Source organism: Zingiber officinale, chromosome 10B (assembly GCF_018446385.1).
Source record: "Zingiber officinale cultivar Zhangliang chromosome 10B, Zo_v1.1, whole genome shotgun sequence".
NCBI classification, from domain to species: Eukaryota; Viridiplantae; Streptophyta; class Magnoliopsida; order Zingiberales; family Zingiberaceae; genus Zingiber; species Zingiber officinale.
The window spans coordinates 5,301,450-5,325,045 of record NC_056005.1 but is presented as its reverse complement, the minus strand read 5'-3'; the positions used below and the strand labels follow the sequence as shown (position 1 = coordinate 5,325,045).

The following is a 23,596-nucleotide window of genomic DNA, read 5'->3' as shown; positions in this document are numbered from 1 at the left end:
GTTAAATCTCACCCTTTGATAAGTCAAAAAAATAAATACTAAATATATGTGCTTGTTATTATATTAGAATTAAGAGCACACACTTCCATAATAACTAAGGTCTTGTTTTTTTATTAAGTCAGTATAAAATGAACTTACCTTAAATGGTCCTGCTCAATACACTCAGAGTGTACTAGTGTGATTTATTAGTCAAGATAAACTAATACCTAATTACACTATGACTATTCCAATGGTTTGTTCCTATCCATCTTAATCGTGAGCTACTGTTTATAATTTATAAAGAATCGATAACATGATCTTCTGTGTGTGACACAACACACCATGTTATCTACAATATAAACTAATTGAACAACTACACTTAGCATATAAATGTAGATATTTTTGACCAATGTGATTCTTTATTTCAAAATAAAATATTTACAAAAGCTAGACTTTTAATATACACTCTAACAATCTCTACAGATAAGTTGAATTTAATTTCGTGTAATTTAAATTCGATAAAGTTCTAAATATCTCCGACAGATTCTTTTGTCCAACACTTTTCTTCCGAATCCGTGGCCTGGAAAGCGTCCATCACAGCCTTGCCTGTCGACGCCATAGTCCCCAACTCTGGCATCTCCACCGCTGGTGAGGCTTACTGGCAGACCTTCACCCCCTCCATTCTCTCCTACGGCCTAGCGACCGACAAGGCGAGGGTTGTTCCGTTGCCACCAAGGTGCGCAGAGGCCGGTGCACTCTGCCAGCTCGGGGAGGCAGGCGGTGACGCGGGCCTGTGCTGCACGTGTGTGACGATGGCGGAGGTGGCAGTATTTGCAATCTGACGAGTGGACCGTCCTCGGCTCCTTCCCGCTGGTGGTCGACGGCGATGATGAAGCAGTGGAGTGGGACAACAACGACCCGATCGCGTGCAGGGAAACGCCTCGGCCACTGAGATTGAGAGCACGAATCTTGAGGTGGTACTATGGGTGGATGGTAGCCTTTTAATTTGGCGGTGGACTTGGAAATCCGACGGATGAAGTAGCTCTAGTTCGACGATTCGACTCTGACTCGGGAGGAGGACTATATATGTGTCCTCCATCGACACCGTCCCTCCAGCGGCTCCCGTGGCCTACCGCTGGTCGATGGTTGTGCTTCATCCATCTAAATGTTATCGGGGATTGCAATTTACTAAATGTAAATTAGAAGTAAGTTATGCTGCTCAACAATACTCTAATCTTAATTAGTGTAGAAGATTTGATATTAAACGCTTACCAAATAATTAACATTTGGTAAGGAAGATGCTCCATAATTTGTTTTTTAACAAACAATTAAAGGTTAAGATTCACATTCAGATTAATTCAACTCATTTATCATTCGATCAAACAGTTTTTAACTTTTGAGCTCAGAAATAAATGAACTCGACCAACCAAGTTCTCCCAAACAAACTGAAGATTTAGCTTCTCAAGAACAGATTGCAAAAGGTCAGAAGGAGCCTAGTGGTTCTAACTTGACTATCATTTAATTTTGTTTTGAAATTGTATCAGGAAAGCACGTTGAATTGAAACTACAAAATCTAAATAGTCATGAGGAAATCTGCTCAATTATTCAATTTGTTCGATGTATATAATGCAAGCATCTATCGGCCCACCTTTCATCATCACATGTGATCACCTTCTTCAATTATAGATTCGCCAATCACTCCTGTCCAGCTTGGTCATCACCTTTTATTTTTTATTTAAATAAAACTTTTAGATGGTATTTCGAAAAAAAAATTACCTTAAAATTTTTAATCACAATTTAAACTTTCCGTATAGTCCTTGTGTAAAAAACAAAAACTTCATACTTTAACTCCTTCGTATAAATATCTTAATTGTCCTTTATTTTTAATTAAAAAAAATTAAAATGAGATATAATTTCTTCTAAATTCAGTACATTTAAATTTGAATCAAATATATTTTTATCAAATTGAGCACGATTTATTTTCCGCTTAATATAATTCAATTGTTACATGTAAATATCGTTAACTAATTGACCCTTATTTTTAAGGCACAAAAAATTTAAAATACGGTAGAATTCTTTATAAATTTAACACATTTAAATTTAAATTAAATATATTTTTTATTAAATTGAGCATGATTTTTTACTTAATATAATTTCTTATAAATTTAGTATCATTCTAATATTTTTTTTTATTAAATTGAGCATTAAGAATTTAATATATTTTTTATTTAATTGAACCTTATATATTTAATTGGATAAAAATATATTAAATTATAATTTAATCTATTAAATTTAGAAGTAATTATATGTTATGTTTAAAATTTTTGATACGATATTACCAAAAACGAAGAAGAATCTAAGATAAAATTCAATTTAAATTACTTCAGAACAATGATTGCCGGTCAACGTCAAGGCAGCGACGCGGCTAGCGATGAGTGGGCATTTTCCCTAATACCGGCAAATGCCAATTTCCGAAATCACAGCAGCAGTCTTTCCTTCTTTCTTCAAACCTTCTTCTGACCATCTTATCTTCCCCACGCTCCATTATTGTGCTGGCTCAGTGAATCCGTAGCCATGGCCGCAGATCTAGGGACGAGGGGATGGTGCGTGGCTGTTGTGCTCTTCTTGTGTTTGATACTCGGACCCCGGTCGATCTCAGCGGAGAGGCTTCCGGCAGGAAGCAGCGCCAATGATCGCGTGGACGATAGCAAGCCTCTCCTCGGTCGCCTTGCGCATTCTTTCTCCAAGAATGGCTCCCACGCGCACCCTTGGCCCGTATGAGCCCCTATCTCTACTTCTCTTAGCCAAATCGTCTTTTTTTTTTTTCCGCTAGTGTTGGGATTGGAAGTGAGCGAGTTAGGGTTGGTAGGAGCTGGAGCTTGGGTGGCGGGTTGTGCTTGGATCCGCAATCGCCTTCGCAGGGTCCGCTCTCGGGAGCGTCGGGGGAGTGGGGGGAGGCGGCATCTTCGTTCCCATGCTCACCTTGATCATTGGTTTCGACCTCAAGACTTCTGCTGCCATCTCCAAGTGTAAGTAAACCATACAATTTGGGTTTTTTTTTTCTTACGGTTTCCATACGCAGAGGAGACCATTGAATTGAATTCACCAAGGGTTTAAAGAATTTTTATTGGGGGAATTGCTTGGTTCATTGAGTTATTTGCAACTGTTAATGAAAATCTTCCATCTCTATTGACTTTTAGGCATGATCATGGGGGCCGCTGGAGCGACCGTGTACTACAACCTAAGGTTTCAACATCCCACATTGGATATGCCAATAGTTGATTACGATCTTGCATTACTATTTCAACCCATGCTTCTATTGGGCATTAGCATCGGTATTGCCTTCAATGTGATCTTTGCAGAATGGATGATCACAACCATCCTCATCATCCTGTTCCTTGGTAAAGCTTATATGAGTTTTAAATTACTAATCTTGGAAACTGTTTTTTTTTTTTTTGCATTTGTTTCAATATCATTAATTTTGGTATTTTCAAAATTTAACTAGCTTTAAACTGCTGCAAAATATGTTTAGAGTGGTCAATGGTAATACTCTGGAACCGAACCTCCTATTGCAAATGGTCAAGAATGACAAGTCCAGAACTAGAGTTAGATTCATGATTAGATAGCTTCATTTTTATTTTGAAAGATATTCTTTTGATATTCAGTGATAGATCTTATACTTCATAGAGATGTTTATAGTTCATAATCCTTGAGTTTTCATTTTCTTCGACTCTAATATTTACTGATCCTGCGTTGTTCTGCTTGGAGGTACATCAACCAAGGCATTTCTAAAGGGAATAGAGACCTGGAAAAAGGAATCGGTGCTGTTGAAGGTAATTCACTTGTCCTATCTTTTCTTACTGCTGAAATCTTATAGACATTGAGAGAGCTTCTGCAAATTTCTCAGGAAGAAGATAAGCACAGGGGATCATCAAACAATCTAAGAGGTGAGTCGCACACTCTTTTGAAGCAATACATTTGTTTTCAAGTATAGATGTCTTGTTGTAAAAGTTTGTATGCTATCAATATCATGGAGATGCAATTGCAAGATGAGCTGTGCATATAGAATGAAGTCTCAATAGAAATGAAATGATGAAATTAATTTGCACTATCAGATGTACCAGAATTGGAATATCAACCTCTCCCTGGAGTACCTCTTGAGAATGAAAAGCCAGAAACTTCATCTAATGAAGGCGTTTCATGTGATGTATGTTAACTAACAGTTCAAGTTCATCAGTAGCATCAAAATCAAATCTAACTCAGTTTGAGTGTCCAGGTTTCAAGGGGAAAAGATACGTACTTAAATGAAGTTTTATTGCTTTTGATAGTGTGGATTGGATTTCTCATCATCCATATAATTAAGGTAAGGAATTTGGATTAATTCCACATCGACTTCAACTAGAAAAAAGTCAGAAAGTCCATTTGGGAAAAAAAATTATATCATTTCTAATTCCTTTTGCTTGCATGTTACAAGCATAACTTCTCTTTTTTTCCATTCCCTCTGATTAATCATGAGGTTTGTGTCTCTATACAGGACAACACCAAAATATGCTCTGCTGAATATTGGATATTCACTATGTTGCAGGTAAGATCCTTATCTACTACTGAATTTTTAATTTAGTCAGATAAACGTGATTTTTATCTAGATTAGGTGAGATTTGAATCTTTGGTTGGCAAACAAACATTCGGGACATTGTTTGAGAAGATTCATGATAAATTTTGCAAAAGAATTTAAGGACTGCATATTTAGCCCTGTCACAGTGCAGAAATGACTGATTTTTAGACATTCTTGTTGTTTCTTACCTCTGGGAAAAAATCTCTATGTCAGGATGGAATAATAGAAGATAATTTCTCAAATATAAACAATTAGGGGAATGACAAACATTACTATAATGTGGATTTTAAATGTGCATAATTGCTTAAGGTTTGGAGAAATTTGTATTTTCAACCCATAAATGTAAACACACAGACTTAAGAGTTTTGAAAGATTTAGGCACTCAGAATTAAAGAGCTGATTTTAACATAAAATATCCTCTTTTTGTTTTAACTATGATTCTGTCAAGGTTTTGAGGCTTAACTGTTTTAATGTGAAGGTGCCCATTGCTGCTTCATTGACACTTCATGAAGCCATCTGTCTTTACAGAAGAAAGAGAACTATTGCATCCACAGGCAAACAAGATATGAACTGGAGATGCCACCACCTTGCCTTTTATTGTTTCTGTGGAATAATAGCTGGGATTGTTGGAGGACTTCTTGGGCTTGGAGGGGGATTCATATTGGGACCATTATTTATTGAAATGGGTGTTCCTCCACAGGTTCTATTTCTTCCCTTTAATTATATAGTTCGAATGAATAATTTTTAGTGTTTCAAAGCATTGTTCGTGAAGTGTACCTATTACTCAAACGGAACATGCACTTAGTAGAAAAATCAATTGACCAACCTTAATATGGAGCTAAATTTGAAGATATCAGGACCAACAAATGACACTACTTTTGAGTTTTTTTGCTCTAGGGGTTGCTATAAGAATGTCATGCGCTCTGAAATCTGAAATGAATCATTTCTCTTGTATTGGGAAATGCAATAACTAGTTTAGACTTTTTGCTCCAGAGATATATGTACATGAATGTCGCTAGCTTTGAAAAGGGAAATGAATTATGCGTTCGATCAATTTCTCTTCTGATACTCTTTGGATTGATTAACATAGTACCTTGATTTTTGAACTTCTTTGACTAATCTGAGTATAATTAGATAGAGTGATTGCATTTTATTCAGCAGAAATGTCAATAAGAGATTATGTACTAAATTCTGGGTAAGATCTCTTTTCATGAATATAGATAGGTATTTGTTATATTTTTCCCACTGAAACAAGGGTGCTATTACTTGTACTTTAGAACCACTCCTTTCATGAACACATCAGTAGAGTCCTTGGAATACAATGAAAACTGGAATTAGAAGATCACACGAGGCAATGCGCGTACATGTTTTCACCTATTCCCTGATTTTTTTTTTCTCTTGTGCAGGTTGCGAGTGCAACGTCAAACTTCATTATGATGTTCTCGGCCTCCATGTCTGTCATACAATACTACCTACTTCATCGATTTCCTGTTCCATATTGTAAGTAAAGAGACAGGGAGGAGTGGGGGAGCTTTTCCAGTTCATTAAAAACTGTGTTCTTTCTCTAGAATTCCCACTAAACAAATCAATTGTGATATTGCAGCCGCGTACCTGTTTTGTGTTGCAACACTTGCTGCCGTCGCTGGGCAGCACCTTGTAAGGAAGGTCGTCATTTTAATAGGAAGAGCATCTCTGATAATTTTCATTCTGGCTGTGACCATCTTTGTCAGTGCAATCGGTATAGGTAATGACTACTGAAGTTTGTGCTTATCGTCATCGTAGCTTATTCGAACAGCGTGCTAATGCATGTTCGGTGCAGGTTGGCTCGGCATAGAAGATGTGTTGCTGAAGATTGCAAGGAACGAGAACATGGGATTTGAAAGCCTCTGTCGATAAATTTAGGTGCCTCTTTCATCATCCCTTATGTACATGTCAACCCGTAAGTTCTATGCCGACGGTTCTTTGTTCAAACTGCGTCTTCGATGCCTGTGGATTACTGTTTTCTTCTTCTTTGTGGTAAGATGGAGGAGACAGTATGCAAGTTTCATCGAGCAACAAAAACGATATTTTACATTAATAGAAATATATAGGAGTAAACTGAAGGGAACACATTTGAAAAAGAAAGATCAATCTAAGCCTTTATTCATAATCGTACCCTCTTACTTAGGAGTTCATTGGTGTTGCCATTTTCATTTTCATTTTTATTTTTTTTTCCCTTTGACACCTTTTCACCCAGTGAGACAAAAAAAAAACAAGAATAAACATCGCCATTATTAATCAATCCTTTCCTGCCACGCTTTCAAATGCTTCTCTCTGTAGCCACGTTAATGTACAGTTGCTTGTGCACAGACTTATCTTCTTCTAAACGGAGAACAGAACATCATGAAACCTTGCAATCCACACATTCAACAAAACCTTCAACGTTCTCCCAAGATTTATTGTTATTTCTTTTTAAATATCCGCACTGGCGGCTGGCTGCCTTGCTTGTGCTACTGCCTTAGTATCGACATCGTCAGCGCCATGTAGGAAAAGAGGCGGCCCAGAGTCACCGCAGCGCGAGATCCAACGGCGGAGAAACACTGCACCGCGGGCTGCAACGACCCGCCGCCCGCTGCCGCCGGCAGCGTCGCACCAGGCCCGCACCACCCCGCCGGCTGGGTCAACCCCGCTGGCGCAGTAGGTGGCGACTGCTGCGTCGGGTTCGACGTCGCGTTCGACTGCACGTAGTCCATGAAACGAACCGCACGCCCACAAATCAACCCAACGATTACTCATAAATGACCAAAAATGGAGATGGTTTAAAGAACCTGCGGCGGACTTGCATTGGCGGTGGAGCTGGACTTGGCGAGGCCGGCGTCGTAGTTCATGGTCTGGTCGGCACGGTAGAGGCCGAAGGAGCGCTCGGAGGTGGGTCCGGGCTTCAGGTCCTCGTCGTACAGCGCGAAGAGGAACGTGTCCACCGACCGCCCGGGCATCAGCGGGGTACCCACCAGCGACCGCAAGTGGGCCACCAGGTTCCCGACGAATGCCTTTGCGTTGTCCACCGTCGCCCCTACCTCGTCGGGGTCCCCCTTGTACGGCCACCCCGTCTCCGCCACCACTATCTCCACCTCCGGAAACCCCAGAGCGTTGATCGCCGACCGCACGGCGTCCACCTGGGCGTCGAACATGTTGGCGTAGGTGAGCTTCGACCCCGCATCGAGCCGGCCGGGGTTGGACTGGAAGAGGCAGAAGGCCAGCGTCTCCGGCCGCGGGTCGCTGCGGTAGGCGAAGTAAGGGTACGGGTTGATCATGAAGGGCGAACCGGAATCCCGCAGGAAGCCCAGGATGCCCTTGAGAGTGTCGACGAGCTCTGGGTGGAAAGCGCCCGACGACGGCGGGTCCGATTGGGACAGCACGTCCATCGTGTGGACGGTGGAAACTTTCACGGCGGAGACAGCAGTGGAGGCGGAGAGCGCGTAAAGCAGATTCTGCATGGCCGGGAGAAGATTGGACGCGAGGGATGAGTCGCCGGATTCGAGTGCCTCGTTGCCGACGGTGACGATGGAAATGGAGGACGCGTTGACGTAGGGGAACACGTTGGCGGCCGCCCAGCCGGCGGCGGCATTGGGGTCGGCGGCAAGCGAGGCGACGTCGGCGTTGGAGACACCGATGACGAGAGAGATACCGGTACCCGCGAAGGACTGGATGACTGCAGCATCAGCGCCGTAAATGCGGAGCTTGGAGATGGTGGTGGATTGCACGAGATTGGCCGTAACCGACGGCGGTGGGAGGTTGTCGGCCACCTGCCCGTAGTTGACCCCAATGAACGACTGCGATGCTGCAAAAGTTTTATCGGTTTAAAAAAAAAAACCTTCCTTTTTACCTTTCCCAAAGCAAAAACTAAAAACTGTTATTTTCGAATCTTTTTCGACTTCTCTGCGAAGCTTTGTCTACAATTTTTAGCATTCCTTTGCCCTTTTTGAAAGCAGAGAAGGAATTCAATCTCTAGATTTAAAATCAATGGATAGCAAATAATGACAGCTCTGAATCTCTGGTATGAAATCAGGGAATGCAACTCGTAAAACTACAAGAACAACGGATCAACAACAATTAATCTACAGGAAGAGAGGGTACGGGGACTTACTTGCAGACGGTAAGGGATGGAAGAGGGCAAAGATGAGGAGGAGGAGAAGAAGCCGATTCTCCATCAGCAGCAGCAGCAAGTAGAGAGACGAGACGCAGAAGAAGGGGATTACAAAGCAGCAACAGCAGCAGCTCCAATCTATTTGCAGTATCCCTCAATAGTTTGAACTTTCTAACAAGGAAAGAATAAAGGCAGAGTAAATTAGTGAAGTTAATGCCTGCTGCAACTTCTTAAGGTTGATATGCTCAGCTAGCGTGACAGAAAAGATTGAGGTGAATCTAGCAGAAAATACCGATAAGCGTCGGTGAAAGTCAACTGATTTGAAAATTGGAACAATATTCGGATATAAATCTACAGTGAACAAATTTGAAGCTCGGTCGGATGCATAGTTGATTTGGGGGACCTGTGTTGTAGGTCGTAAAATATAACCTCGTCCAGAAATTCAGCTAAAAACCTTGACATGGTTTGATTTGAAATGTCAAATCATAGAATGAATTATCATTTTCGTTTGATCGACTAAATTCTTGGAGGAGTCAATAATTCGGTAGATTACAGATAGCGAAAACAATGCACCTGGGCTATGATAAGATGATGAGAGTTTAGAAAATTTGTGACGATGGACCGTCTGCAAAGATTGATCTGCACTTCTCGATTTATTTTTTTAATCGGTGGAAAAATTTAATCGAGCTGGTCATCTTTAGAATTAAAAAATCATAAGAATTAGATATCAAAGATTTGAAATATGAAATATAGAAATTCTCATTTATAAATCAATAGAGATAATAGATACGATGATTAAAAAAAGAATTAATATTTCATACGTACAACTATACAAGAGATAAAACAGATAAACGAGAATGTAAAGATAATAGAAAACTCGAATTTTAAATTATGATACATAGAAAAGAGTAAAAGAAAAAATGAAATGAATATTATTATAGATAGTTTGTTAAACGATAAAATTATAGTAATCGTTAAAAAAGGAGATAGAATTATAACTTTTAAGATAATAGTGACAACAGAAACTATAAACATAATTAACTTATATGCATCGCAAGTGGGATTAGATAAAACTAGCAAATTAAGGTTTTGTGACAACTTAGATGAAATATTACAAAATATTTTGTTAAATGAAAAATTATTTTAATAGGAGGTAAGCATACCAGAGTGAAAAATAAGGAATTTAAGAGGGGTGCATGGGAGACTGGGAGTTATGAGTTTGGAACGAGAAATGAAGAAGAGAAAAATATATTAAATTTTGTAATAGCATATGATCTTATATTAGCTAATACATTTTTCAAGAAAAGAGAACACTTAATCACGTTTAAAAGTGAGAATAATAAATTGTAAATTGACTTTCTTATACTTAAGAAAAAAGGATAAAAAAAATTATAAAGATGGTAATATTATCCCTGAAGAAAGTTTAACTACCCAACATAAGTTAGTAATATTGGATATACACCTCAAGTATAATATCAATAGAAAAAATTATATATGACTCCTATAATTAAGTGATGGAAGTTAAATAATGAACAATAAAATATATTTAAAATAAGATAGAAGAACAAGTATTAGGTGAAATATATGGTGACTCATAATACGACACGAGATAAGATGATATCAAAGTTAAAAATAGTAGCTAAAAGTGCACTCGGTGAGTCAAAAGAACATGCATCACTAAGTAAGGAATTTTAGTGGTTAAATGAGAAAGTACAAAAGAAAATAAAGGAAAAACGAACCGCTTATAAAGAACTATATATTTGTAAAAATGAGGAAAACTTAAAAAATATATAATAGTTAAGAAAGAGACTAAGAAAATAGTGAATGAAGCAAAAAAATAAAATTTTGAACGATTATATCAAAAATTGGATATAAAAATAGGGGAAAGAGACACTTGAATAACTAAGGTAAGAGAAAGAAAGACAATAAATCTTATCCAAATAAAATGTATTAAAAATGAATATAATAGGGTACTAGTAAACGATGGAAAAATAAAAAAACGGTGGAAAAGTATTTTTATCAACTTTTTAATGAAGGTTTAGATAACAAATTTAACTTAGGAAATTTAAGTATGTTAAATGAGTATAGAAATTAAAATTTTTATTGTACAATTCAAATTTCAGAAGTAGAACAAACTTTAAATGAAATGCACAATGAAAAATCATTAGACCAAATGATATTCCGATAGAGACATGGAAGTATTTAGGGAAATAAGGTATTAAATGATTTATAAAATAATTTAATATAATATTAAAAATAAAAAAATATCTGATCAATCGGGGTAAGTATTTTAGTTCTCATATATAAAAATAAGGGAGACATACAAAATTATATAAACTATAGAGATATTAAACTAATGAGTCATATCATGAAATATTGAGAAAATGTAATAGAAAAAAGATTAAGGAATGAAACCACGATAACTGAAAACAATTTGGGTTAATGTCTGTAAGGTTGACAATATAAATTATATATTTTCTTAGGCAACTAATTGAAAAATATTGGGAGCAAAAGCAAGATCTACACATGGTATTCATTGACTTAGAAAAAGTTTATGATAAAGTCCCAAGAGAAATTATATGGAAAATTCTAGAAAGGAGAGATGTTAACGTAACATATATTAAACTAATTTAGAATATATACGAGAGTGTAACGACTATAGTAACACTTCAGGTGGAGTAACTGAAGCAATAAAGATAGACGTACATCAAAGATTAGCTCTAAGTCCCTATTTTTTACATTAATTATAAACAAACTCACTACATGCATTCAAGACATAGTACTGTGGTGCATGTTGTATACATATGACATTATTTTGGTAGATGAAACACGTGAAGGAGTAAATACTAAACTAGAATCTTGGTAGAAAATACTAGAAGAGAAAGATTTTAGGCTTAGTAGAATAAAGACATAATAGATGAAATTTAAATTTAGAAATATTAGATGTAATTAAATAATTGTTAAGATAAGAAATGATGAATTATCTGAAATTGAGAGTTTTAAATATTTAGGATCATTTTTGCAAGACGATGGAGGGATTAAGTTATACAAGCAGGATAATTGAAATAGAGAAGAGCGTCGGGTGTTTTATGTGATCGTAAAATACCTCTAAAACTTTAAGAAAAGTTATACTAAATCGCAGTTAGGTCTGCTATGTTATATAAAACTAAATGTGGGACTATGATTCGAGTACATAAGCAGAAGATGAGAGTTGCAAAGATGAAGATATTAAGGTGGATGAATGAACATATAGAGAATGGACAGAAAAATAAATGAGAGTATTAAAGAGAAAATCAGAATTACATCTATTAAGGAAAAAGTCTGAGTAATACGTTTAGAATGATACGAATATGTATTTAAATGAGGAAAAAGGAGGTTAAAAAAAACTTGATTAATAATAATAATAAAAAGATAAAATTTGATTGTTGTATAAAAAATCATATATCTGAATTAATTAAAATAATAATAATAAACAAATAGCAAAACAATATTACGAGGCAATAATTGCTTTCATTGATGCGTGCAGGTCAGGTCAAGAAAATTCTGAACCTCCAGTTCGCACCACGGTGGGCCAATTAGGCTCAATAATTCATAACATTGAAAAGAATAGCACGCCAAACTGAAAGCGGCGTAATTAAATACTGATGCTCTGTTTGCTCAAAGGAGGCGATGGAGGGGCAAATCAGCACCAGAGTAGAAAAGACATCTGTCGTTTACCAAGCATAAAGGACGAATAACAAAATTCATCTGGGAATACAAATCTAATTCAATCAAAATCTGACAGAACTTTTCCAATTCTCTGGCCTTTAGTGAAATCCTACTCTTGTTCCACCCTTCTCTTATGAACCTCCTGTTTCTCATCAAGTTGTCTTGTAATCCCTCATTAGTCCGTGCAACGCTCGCTCGTTGCATTCATTTCTGCACGAACTAGAAAGAAGATGCACAAATAAAATGAGACAAGTGGAATTGCATGCATCTGGAAACTATTCAGGTATTAAACACTATATTATAGATTGGTTCATGGAGCATGAACTTGGATATTAGTATAAGTTTGCAAACAATTATGGATAATGCGCACTGAGCTGTGAAGAAAGTGAAAGGATGCAAGAGGCTAATGTGTCTAGCATTAAAAGTCACTAAACAACATGAAAACAATCAGATGGCTTCAAAAATAACTTACTTGTCAGGCAACAATCTCAGATCAATATGATGCTTGAGTTCAGATAGGATAAATCGATGTTCTTCTTTCAGAGTTCAATCAAATATAACCAAAACATTGAACGGAAGGCAGCATAGATATTCTATTATTTCTGATAAATCATTTATTCCATATCTATGTACAGATATTAATAGCCAAAGGCCGAAAAGGAGGAATGAAGTTATCAAACTAGGTGTGCATTCAATTGAGTGATAGTTAAGCGAGAAGATAATGAAAGGAAGTTAACTGCAACTTCTCAAGAAAGATTTAATTACCTACAAATACTCCTGCAAGGCTCTAATTTCAACAGTCATATTCAATTTGACAATACTGCTCAAATCAGCAAAAACGAAGCTTGTTAACATTATCTACCTTCTAGAGAGAGATCAATAACGTTGTGATTCTATATGATGTATAGGTAAGCACTGTAGCAACAAAAGCAGCTTCTGTAATGATAAATAATAGAACTTGATCCGAGTAGCTTTGGTCCTACAAATATCTGATCCCACAAAGTAGACATCTCTTTAAATTATAGACCAGGGATGGACTAGATATAACTACATCTAGTCCTTACTTATGGTTGGCATACAGATTGATTATTATACCAAATCTTTGTTGACCGACTTCTCACCGTCCAAAAAATAAAGCATCAAAAGCAATGAAGGAGTTGACAATGTGACAAAAGAATTCTAACAACATTGCTAAACACACAACATTAAGTCCTATTTTTTATGAGGTAACTAATTCACTTATCATTTGTCCTGATACAGTTTGATCAGATTATTCTTTGTTAGCTAAGTACCTCATTACAAAAAATAGAGCAAAGACTTATCAAGTCTAACAACTAAGCAATGATCAAGTTTTTGTTGCCAAGGTCATAACTATTCCAAATAACTATAACAGTGACACTAATGTGGTGGTGCCAACAACTACAAGCACAGTAAATAGTCATTAGGCACACTTAAAAAATAAATCCTACTAAGAACTATATGACGATTGACAAAATTAGTCAATTCTGATCTGGATTGGATGAGTTGATCAGGGGCAGATTCTGATTAGAGTTTTACTGATATCTTAGGCAAAAGTGAAGAACACATGGAAATGACATAGAAAGGGCAACATAATAAATTAATAGAAATCTATAGTATTGGCATAAATCAAAAGTACACAATGGGAATTGGGGGAGAACTTGAATCAGAGATTCACCATGGATCTAGTTCAATTCAAATTGAAAAAGTCTCAATAGGGATAAAACATTATTAAAAGAGATCAATGAAGAAATAAGAAAATGAAATATTTTAAAGGGAGGAAATCAATGTGGAGAATGAAGATAAAAGTAGTGGGTGCTCAACAACGCTCCCAAGATCTTCGACTTATGTGAATATTCATCAGTTATTTTCAACTTAAATGTAAAAGAATAGCAAATTGAATTTGGATGGTCAAATGGTTGAAATGTTGATTTGCACAATTTGTTTGAGCATTTTTTTAGAGTGGAAATATTTCGTTCCGTATGAATTAAATTATGTTACTGTTATTATTTAGTATAGATTTTGATCCCAGAGATCAGCTGATCGAATATGACTAATACTTTTGATTTTTAATAGATTTTGATCCCAGAGATCTACTAATAAAGGTTATATTCTTAATCACTTTCCATTGGAGCATTGTGTCAAATTCTCCTAAAGAACATCAACATCGAGATTAACAAATATATATATATATATATATACAATTTTTAATGGTGTTTAAGTCCTTTGTCTATTAGCCATCTTCTCTCATCCCTTTGGGTCGATCACATCCAATCTTGAGAAACTATACTAACATGAATAGACATAGAAATTATAGTGTTCAAAGGAAAATAAATGTTTATATATTTTGCTGCAGTTAATCGCGAAGTTGAAGCAGTTAGAAAACTATCAAAATGCAAGTTCTCAGTCTTCTCCTACGAGTTTGGTGCTCAATTTGTCAAAGTAAAAGTTCTCTAAACCAAACAAGCAAAAAAACAGGCCTCATCCTTCTCTCTCAGCCTCATCTGCGTTTCTTCTTCACAATTAGCACCTAACCCTATTCTTAACCACTAATCGATATTAAAAGACCAATTTTTAGAAAATTTGCTCTCAATTTGATCCTTCTTCTGTAAGTTGGTTAGTCAAAAGCGCAGTGGCTTGTTTAAATGTACCGTTGCAGGTTTAAAGGCCCTTTCATTTCAATGAGGAGCTAGCAGAGACACTCAAAAAGGAAGAAAGCAAAACTGCAAAAGCAGGCCTCAGGTGGGCATGGGCAATGATACGACGGCCGTGGCTGGAACACGCGCTCACGGATTCAATGGGCATGGCCGTGATTTGAGGAGCCCCATCACTCTCTCATGCACGCATGACCCTCTGAGGTCCTCGTCTTCTGCCCCGGGTTGCCATGCTTGAAGTTAAAGCAGACAAAATTGAAAAGGTTTTGTAAATTAAATGACAACCCTCGCCCATACCCTACGTGCGTGTGCGATCACAACAACAACTCACTAAAAATATCAGACGGAATTAGATCCATGTATCACATTTGATGATGGGTCTCTGTCATGGATCCGCTCCTTCAAATCAGACAGATGGAATGTCGTCGACGTGCATGCATTGAGAGTACAAGGGTACTTGAACATGAGCTTAAAGGTATGATATGGACATGTCATAACTTGTAAGGAAAGGATAAATTAAACTAAATCTTTGCAATTATATATATTCATTGGTGTTAGTGGGATGCCTCTTGATTCGTCAGTCAACCTGCATCCCACCATGCCATCGAGTGCAGAGCGTAGGCTGGCCAACTACTACTGCTGCTACCGCAACAACAACATAAAGAAGCGAAAAAGAAAGAGATAGAGAATGCGTGGCGCAGGTGTGGTCACGTAGGTAGGGACGACGCAGGGGCACGAGGCAATCAATGTGCGCGGTGGACGCGTTTCAATTTGCCGCACGGATGGCCTCGCTACTTGCTAGCTGCTGCAGCTTCTTTTTCAAAGTGACTCGAACACAGTGATTATACCACTCCTCTGTTCCCAGGCCAAAGAAAAGAAAGAACGGCAGCAGAGTTCTTTTGGAATTGTCTGCGATCCATTGGATTTGGATGGATAAAGTGTGAACTGAGACAATAGTAGCATTCTTACTCACCCTCCATGATGATTGTTACGTGCCCTTAATCTTATTTGTATACTTCATCATTGCTGATGATTGGCGTTAATTCACACAGTTGGAGAGATGGATTGATTCCCTTCTTTATCAGCTTCTTTCTATGATGCAACGCACCGGGCGTCTTGTCGGTTCAAGAAAGATTCATGTGGAAAATGCCCTTGAAACAATTGTCTCTGAGATGGAACAAAGAGTGCTACCGCTGAAGGTTGTTGCTGCAATTGTCCGGATCTATCTGTGGGATGATAAGCCCATCAACTTATTGGATGCTAGTTAGTTTGGCAAGATCCTCGATGTGGTAATATGGTTTACTATTAATAAAGTCGCAACCATTTTAAATTAGTCATAATCATTTTTAATTGTCTGATTGGGGATATCCGGGTAATTTCAGTGAGGGTAAACCCAAGCTAATCCGGCTAAGCAGGGTTATTTTTGTTCTATAAATTAAGAGGACCCCTGTCTTAGTTTCCTTCCAGTTTATACATCAAAGACTCAGGAAGAGACAAGCTAGCCCTGACCATGCTTAATTTTTCAGTACAATTCCTTCTCCTCCTGACTCTGGCCGTGCTTTTGTCTGTTAAACTCATCAAATGGAAGAGAAAGCAGTTAAACCTCCCACCTGGTCGACGAGGTTGGCCTTTCGTTGGCGAAACCTTCGGATATCTCAAGCCTCATCCAGCCACTTCAGTCGGCCAGTTCATGGAGCAACACATATCGAGGTATTACTTCCTCGCCTTGAGCACTGAATTGGAAAGCGAATGCAGCTGATGATGATGATGCATGCACTGCGCTGCCAGGTACGGGAAGATCTACCGGTCGAATCTCTTCGGCGAGCCGACGATCGTGTCGGCGGACGCAGCGCTGAACAGGTTCGTACTGCAGAACGAAGGGAAGCTGTTTGAGTGCAGCTACCCGAGCAGCATCGGTGGGATCCTGGGGAAATGGTCGATGCTGGTTCTAGTCGGTGACATGCACCGCGAAATGCGAATGATCTCGCTCAACTTCATGAACAACGTCAGGCTCCGATCCCGCCTCTTGCCGGAGGTCGAGCGCCACTCCCTTCTCGTGCTTCGCTCTTGGATTCACGGTTCCCCTTTCTCAGCTCTAGAAGAAGCTAAAAAGGCACTTAAAAAATCTCTCTGTTTTCTTTTTAACATGAATCGACAAGTGTTCGTTAATTTGATTGGGTTTTCTCTTCAGTTTACCTTCAATTTGATGGCAAAAAATATCATGAGCATGGAGCCGTACGAAGCAAAGACAGAGAAGTTGAGATTGGAGTACATATCCTTCATGAAAGGAGTGATATCTGCACCTCTAAAATTTCCCGGGACTCCATACTGGAAGGCCTTGAAGGTATATGCATATCATCATCCATTACAATGATTACATTTTTATTTATTTTTTATTGTCGAGACGCAATTAAAAATTGATTGGTTTTTATGGATGATTAATATATGGAGAGCTCCTCTGGCCCACCCTATAATTAGACATGATTGCGAAGATCCAACATGAGATATCCTTCCTTCCTTGGAAGCTATCGAGTCAATGGTCACTTTCATTGGCTCATCAGCCATACTAGGCCATAATTATCATCATTTTTACTATTTTGCTTTCCTTGATAAAAAAATAGTAATAACTCTGATTGATTGGCAGTCGCGATCAAACATTCTTAATGTGATTGAACAAAAAATGCAAGAAAGATGGCAAGAGATGAGAGAGCAAGAGGGAGACGAGGAGGTGGATGATCTCCTTGGTTGGTGTCTAAAGCACTCCAATCTTTCCAAAGAGCAGACCCTCGACCTTTTGCTCAGCCTACTATTTGCCGGCCATGAAACGTCATCGGTGGCCTTGGCTTCAGCTATATTCTTCTTGGAGAGCTGCCCAGAGGCCGTTCAAGAACTCCGGGTATGACTTGTTAAACAATATATAATATACATATAGGATTGACTTATTACTTTTATAATAATTGTACATACCTATATCCATGCTACTAGGAGGAGCACAGTGAAATAGAACGTAAGAAGCTACAAAGAGCAGAGTCGAGTTTAACTTGGGAAGACTACAAAGAGATGGAATTCACTCAATGTGTAAGCGCTTTCATCAGTTAATTACTGGATCGAGTTTATTGTTAATTAATTAGTATTCTCTTTAAGTTAATCTATTTAACGAATGAAGGTTATAAACGAGACCCTACGACTTAGCAACGTCGTAAGGTTCGTGCATAGAAAAGTTCTTCGAGATGTAGAATATAAAGGTAAAAAACGACACAGTATAAGTTTTTCTCTCGACGTCAATTTAGCTGATAAGTATACTTTTACGTACGTCTTGCATGAACTGACGGGATTAATGAATATATTGCTTACAATCGCAAATTAAGGGTACAAGATTCCACGTGGATGGAAAATTCTACCTGTTTTTGCTTCAGTTCACTTGGATTCTTCTCTGTACGATGATCCTCACCGGTTCACACCCTGGAGGTGGCAGGTGAGTCCAATTAATTTATTAATTAACTTTGTGGTACTCACAAATTAATTTTGATGCATGCATAATTGATGATCTGACAGACTAATTAATGACATTTTAACTACAAGAATAAAGAAATACACCATTCAGCTCTCTGCAAAGCACTTAATATCTTTTCACTCGGCGAGGAGAGTGGGGTACGTAGTAATAATATAAACAAGTGGTTTGTTGACGTGCCAAGGGATCAGTCCTTTTATGGTATGATCTAAACTGTTATGTAATTGATGTTTAGGTACCACATCTACACGTGCACATCCCACGTAGCGGAGCTTTTTTAGAAAGGAAAAGATAAGAAAATAATTGGATTTTAAGATTAAAATACATAGATGTACATATACACATTGCATACAACATGGAACGCCACTACCAAAATTGAATATATGCCGAACAACGAAGTGCTCTCAATCCATGTCATAGGCACGACAACATGCACAAGGCACATCCATATAATTTGTCTTTTATGTTTTGCGCTTGTCAGTCTAACAAACAAAAACGACCAACACTTTGCGTGCAGAAAAACGGCGTGACATCGACGACGACGAACAACTTCATGCCTTATGGCGGCGGGCCGCGTCTGTGTGCAGGCTCGGAGCTCGCGAAGCTCGAGCTGGCGGTCTTCCTGCACCACCTCGTGCTGAGCTACAGATGGGAGTTGGCTGAGCCGGATCACCCGCTTGCATTCCCCTTCATTGAGTTCCCAAAAGGACTCCCCATAAAAGTCTACCCCATTTGATCAAATATGAATTATCAGACAAAACGATTTAAAACCTAAATCATGATCTCATAGGTATATTTAATCATGATGAAGTCCCTATGTAAATCTCGTGTTCATCGTTGGTGAATGCACCGAGCCAGGCTTCAAATTTGAAAACTGTAAAAAATGATCGTCGCGGCTAATCAATCAGTTACTTTGTGTGCATTGCGTAAATAGTTATAGGCCAATATACATCTTGCAGTAGTGTGCAACAAAAATTAAGCAGAAGAAACTACACACTAATAATATATTCTGTGTTTGTTTATTATTATGTTCCTATTTAGTATGTTTGATGTGGCTATAATTCTTCTAGCGTGTATAGAATATGTAATATGATGTTCTTGCTTGCGTGGGCTCAGCCCAACAAAGGCAGTGCTTGTTTGGATGACTGAACATTCTGATTTTTTTTCCTTCCCAAAGTAAATAAATGAATAAATGGTCTTCAGTTATGTATTTAAACAAATTAAGCTTCTATTTTTTTTCCTCATAAAACGACTCGACCCAGCCTTAGGTTGTCAATCGTACCCCCTCTGTGATTTATATGTAAAATAAATATAAAAATAAATAAATTTGGATTTGAAAACTCATTTACAAGATATCAAAACAAAAATAGAGATGGATGCGAAATCGTCGTCGATGGCTAGTTTCATCTTATCAGATGAGATGGCGGTCGTCTTGCTCTGTCTTCCTCGTGGACAGAGACCGTTTTGTTGCTAGGCAAAGAATGCAAACACCGTTCGTTGTTGTCGTGGGTCCAAAGAGGAATCACTGACGGCGAATGCAAGTCACCCCGCTATCTTCGTGCGACTTCGAATCCTTTGCAAACACAAAACAGCTTATTTCACTTATACCATCCGATAATGTGGATTCAGTTGTATAACGTTACTGATAGCCATTGGTGGGACGGATAGCTGGTACATGGCCGTGACACTGCATTTGAACAAGCAATTTGCGTAAGCAGTGACGTAATAGTGTTGAGTGGTCCTGCGAATAGGTCGGCATGGCCAGGCCATGGGGAAGCGATGCGTACTCCGCACGCGAGCAATGCTTTTGCTGGCACAACCAGTAACTGCAGGCCACGTGAAAACATCCAAACCGTTACTTAAACACCGCTTTAATCGAGCCGTCTACTTCTGTCCCCAGAGCCAATAAATGACAATGGATCGCGTACCCTTTTCTTTGCAGTTTCTTCGTTCCTATCTTGTTTTCCTTCTGATCCTTGTGGTCGTGCGTTGATTGGTGGTCGGGCAATTTCTTCGCGGTTCTGGTTTCCTCTGTGGAGGATGGTTGAGGTTGGCTCGTCGATCATGTCTTTACTTCTTTCATCGGTGAGTCAGATCGTTTATTTCTTTTGGGTCAGTGATTATTCCTTGTTTCACCGTGGTTGGCCGGCTAGATCGACGAGAATTGGTTAGTTTATCTTGCTTCTCTACTCTCCTGGTTGTTTCTTGGTGGTTCGATTTTATACTTCCAGAGCCAAGTAAACAATATGGTTGAAGTGGGTCTCCGTGTGTTCCTTCTCGAGTTCATCTTGATTTATTAGAATTCTAGTTGAGATGGATCTGCGGATCTGTGAGTATTCACAAAAAGCATGGGCCATGCTCTGAATTTTCGAATTGTAACTGCATCTTTTCTCGCAAGGGCACGGCATGGGACGTCGTTCAGGCGTTGTCTACGTGCTTGATCAGGATTGTCTGACTGTTTCATGCAGCGGATCCAGGAGGGTGATGTTCCATGAGGTTTTGGATGCATGGATTTCACGATGTCTAATTTTAAGAGTATTTAGAAGTAGAGATGTTAATATGGGTGCTTTCTTATGTAGTGCTATTGCGAACTGTGGATCTGCATGGAGGTTAAGGTAAATTAGGATCTCTGTTGTTTCCTCTACTCTGTTACCTCGACCTTTGCCATGTCGGGTGCGCTCGCTTGGCAGGTCAAAAAAAATAATAATAAAGGAATTTTTTTTGGTGTGTGTGGGGGATCGCATGGGGTGCTTTTAGGCCCCGGGTTCCCCCTTCTGTGCCTTGTTCTCTGCTTTCCATCATAGTGTGCCAGATATTTATGAGAGCTCCGTCTGCCACGAAAGTCTAACGCCATTTTCACCAAGATTCAAAGCAATTCGATCTACAAATTTACAAAGGTATATATATTCATGTCTTTCATGTTCAAAAGAAATAGCATCAAGGCTCAGCAATGAAACGGCGACCAGTTTCACAAGGTATAAGATAATCTCATCCACTGATTCACTTTGTTCCAAAATATTTGTTATGTTCTAAAGAGAGCAAGTTCAAATATTAATTACGTTTTTGTGATTTATTGCGTCCAATGTTCTTCGATCGTTCATTTATAACTAGTTTTCAAATAAATATTTTTTCTTTTATTGTTTCGCTTCATTAATCAACCACGTCTATCAGCAATTGCTGATTGTTAGCCTGATCTTGTCTTCACAACGATGTCCGATTTTTTTATTCATAGAAATAATTTGATTATCAAGTGATTTTTTAATTTTGTAATTGTAAATTGTATCTTTGCTACCGAGTTGTATCCCCTAGGTACGCATGCTTTCTTGAACATGTATTTATAGATCATACATTGTTCGGAAGTCAAGGATTTGAAGACAAAGGTGGACTACTTTCCTTTCAGTATGGATTATGATGAATTCCACTGGGACGCGTTGATGCTATTTGGCCGTCGTTGATTGTTTACATTCAAGTTCAATTTTCAGCTGAAAACGCAACTAATATGCTTCACCGTGAACCAGAATTGATATTCAACACATTCTGCAACAAATGCAATCTTTACCTTGTGGCCCAAAGCTAACATATTGATTCATAAAGGTATAGATTTATTGGAAATTTGATAAAATGTGCATTTAACATAATTAAGTTCGATAAATTTTTTTTTTGCTTCTGGTTTCTGTGTTATCATGCTCGTTCAATTCGCAGAATGTTTTTCTTGCTTGGTACTTGTTCTACAACGTGCAGCTGTAATTTTTGGTACAGATTTGTTATTTGTCATTTGTCATTTGGTTTCAAATTATCTGAAGTTATGTAGTTGTTGGAACTCAATTAATTGTTTTGCAATTGAAGGAGGGGCTATTGCTAGTAATAAAGGCACACGGCGCCTTTGCTAGGAAGAAGGGAGTAGGCAGTATTGGCTCACATTTGATTACCTTATCTATGTTTATTACGTATTTGTATCTTGTTTGTAGTTTTTATACGAAGTGTTTTTTTTTTAGTATTCATCTGGACATGTAATTAGGGAGTAAATTCATTTGGATATATACTCTTACTGGTTGAAACGTTTCTTGTTAAATCTTGTTTGCATTTTTGAAATTAGCTTTTTGGTGAATTCTAGGGGTGGTCTGCGGTTTTAATTGTACGTCTGTTTTTCTCCCTTAAGCTCCATTTAATAATTAATACTTGTGAAGAACAAAAAAATAAATAAATAAATGAACAGTTTGACGCCATTATTAGTGAGCGTAAAACAGTGTGGTATATAGATTTGAAATATTGGTATATAAAGATTGTTGAAAAGCCTAAAAAATATTGCCCTATAATGTTGCGGGAATCATTTTATTTTGAGTATTCAAAAAATAAAGGAAACATTAGTTGCTGTGAACTACATATAAAGTGATTTATTTGTATGGTTTTGTTGAGCAGTTCGGAAAACAATGGACGTCTGAGCTATAAATTATTAATTTGTTTTATTTCGTCTGGTTACATCGGAGAGCAATATAAGTAAGTAGTTGTCGCCTTGGATCTTTAAGCTCAAAATGGTAGAGCGCTCAGCCATATATGGCGCGAGAGGATGATGGTTCGAGTCCATCAAGATCCTATCGTCTGTATATGCTCATTTTCTCAAATTGAGTATTCATATTATTTATTAGCAATTATCTGAATGACAATAAATGGATTTAATGTTTTTTTTCCAATTGAATATTGTTTTCTTCACGGGGAGGTGAGGCCGCAGGATCGCGTCGGCGAGGAGCATCATCAGTTAGTACGATGCGAAATGGTGATGGCGATAGAGCCTCTGCTCCATTTGCTGCAACCCAGCCCAAAGCGTAAATGACTTCCGTCGACTGTAACGTCATTTTATCTCTATGTTTATAATGTTTTATTTCCTGTGCAAACGTAAACGTTTTATTTCCACTGTGCCAAAGTCATGTCATCTTTATGTTTATAATGTCGCTTCAATTTAACTTGTCAAACTGGTTCCTCGATTG

The 23,596-nt window shown here is 38.0% G+C and overlaps 3 protein-coding genes and 1 long non-coding RNA gene across 5 annotated transcripts; 3 read left to right on the top strand and 1 right to left on the bottom strand.

The window, feature by feature from the left end:
* Nucleotides 1-2,433: 2,433 nt before the first annotated feature.
* LOC122029330 (sulfite exporter TauE/SafE family protein 3-like) lies at nt 2,434-6,691 on the top strand. Its single transcript, XM_042588275.1, has 12 exons — nt 2,434-2,754; nt 2,849-3,008; nt 3,180-3,380; nt 3,748-3,812; nt 3,887-3,926; nt 4,095-4,186; nt 4,256-4,342; nt 4,514-4,564; nt 5,073-5,294; nt 6,001-6,094; nt 6,198-6,338; nt 6,414-6,691. The coding sequence occupies exons 1-12, from the start codon at nt 2,554-2,556 to the stop codon at nt 6,488-6,490; spliced, it is 1,431 nt and encodes a 476-aa protein (XP_042444209.1). The 5' UTR covers nt 2,434-2,553; the 3' UTR covers nt 6,491-6,691.
* Nucleotides 6,692-6,795: 104 nt separating this feature from the next.
* Nucleotides 6,796-8,936, bottom strand: LOC122029331 (glucan endo-1,3-beta-glucosidase 7-like). The gene is made up of 3 exons (XM_042588276.1): nt 8,721-8,936; nt 7,402-8,414; nt 6,796-7,311 (listed from the first exon to the last, which is right to left on the bottom strand). Exons 1-3 carry the CDS (start codon nt 8,782-8,784, stop codon nt 7,084-7,086), a joined length of 1,305 nt encoding a protein of 434 aa, XP_042444210.1. The 5' UTR covers nt 8,785-8,936; the 3' UTR covers nt 6,796-7,083.
* Nucleotides 8,937-16,576: 7,640 nt separating this feature from the next.
* Nucleotides 16,577-19,583, top strand: LOC122028682 (cytochrome P450 90B2-like). 2 transcript variants are annotated; one of them, XM_042587530.1, is made up of 8 exons: nt 16,577-16,810; nt 16,889-17,213; nt 17,292-17,444; nt 17,745-17,996; nt 18,086-18,178; nt 18,267-18,345; nt 18,469-18,575; nt 19,129-19,580. In XM_042587530.1, exons 1-8 carry the CDS (start codon nt 16,611-16,613, stop codon nt 19,345-19,347), a joined length of 1,428 nt encoding a protein of 475 aa, XP_042443464.1. In that variant the 5' UTR covers nt 16,577-16,610; the 3' UTR covers nt 19,348-19,580. The 2 variants fall into 2 exon arrangements, with proteins under 2 accessions (XP_042443464.1, XP_042443463.1); XM_042587529.1 differs by having other exon boundaries at nt 16,889-17,444; nt 19,129-19,583.
* Nucleotides 19,584-20,531: 948 nt separating this feature from the next.
* LOC122030486 lies at nt 20,532-22,683 on the top strand. Its single transcript, XR_006125436.1, has 3 exons — nt 20,532-22,205; nt 22,314-22,364; nt 22,458-22,683. It is a non-coding gene; the product is annotated as an uncharacterized LOC122030486 (long non-coding RNA).
* The last annotated feature ends 913 nt before the right edge of the window (nt 22,684-23,596 follow it).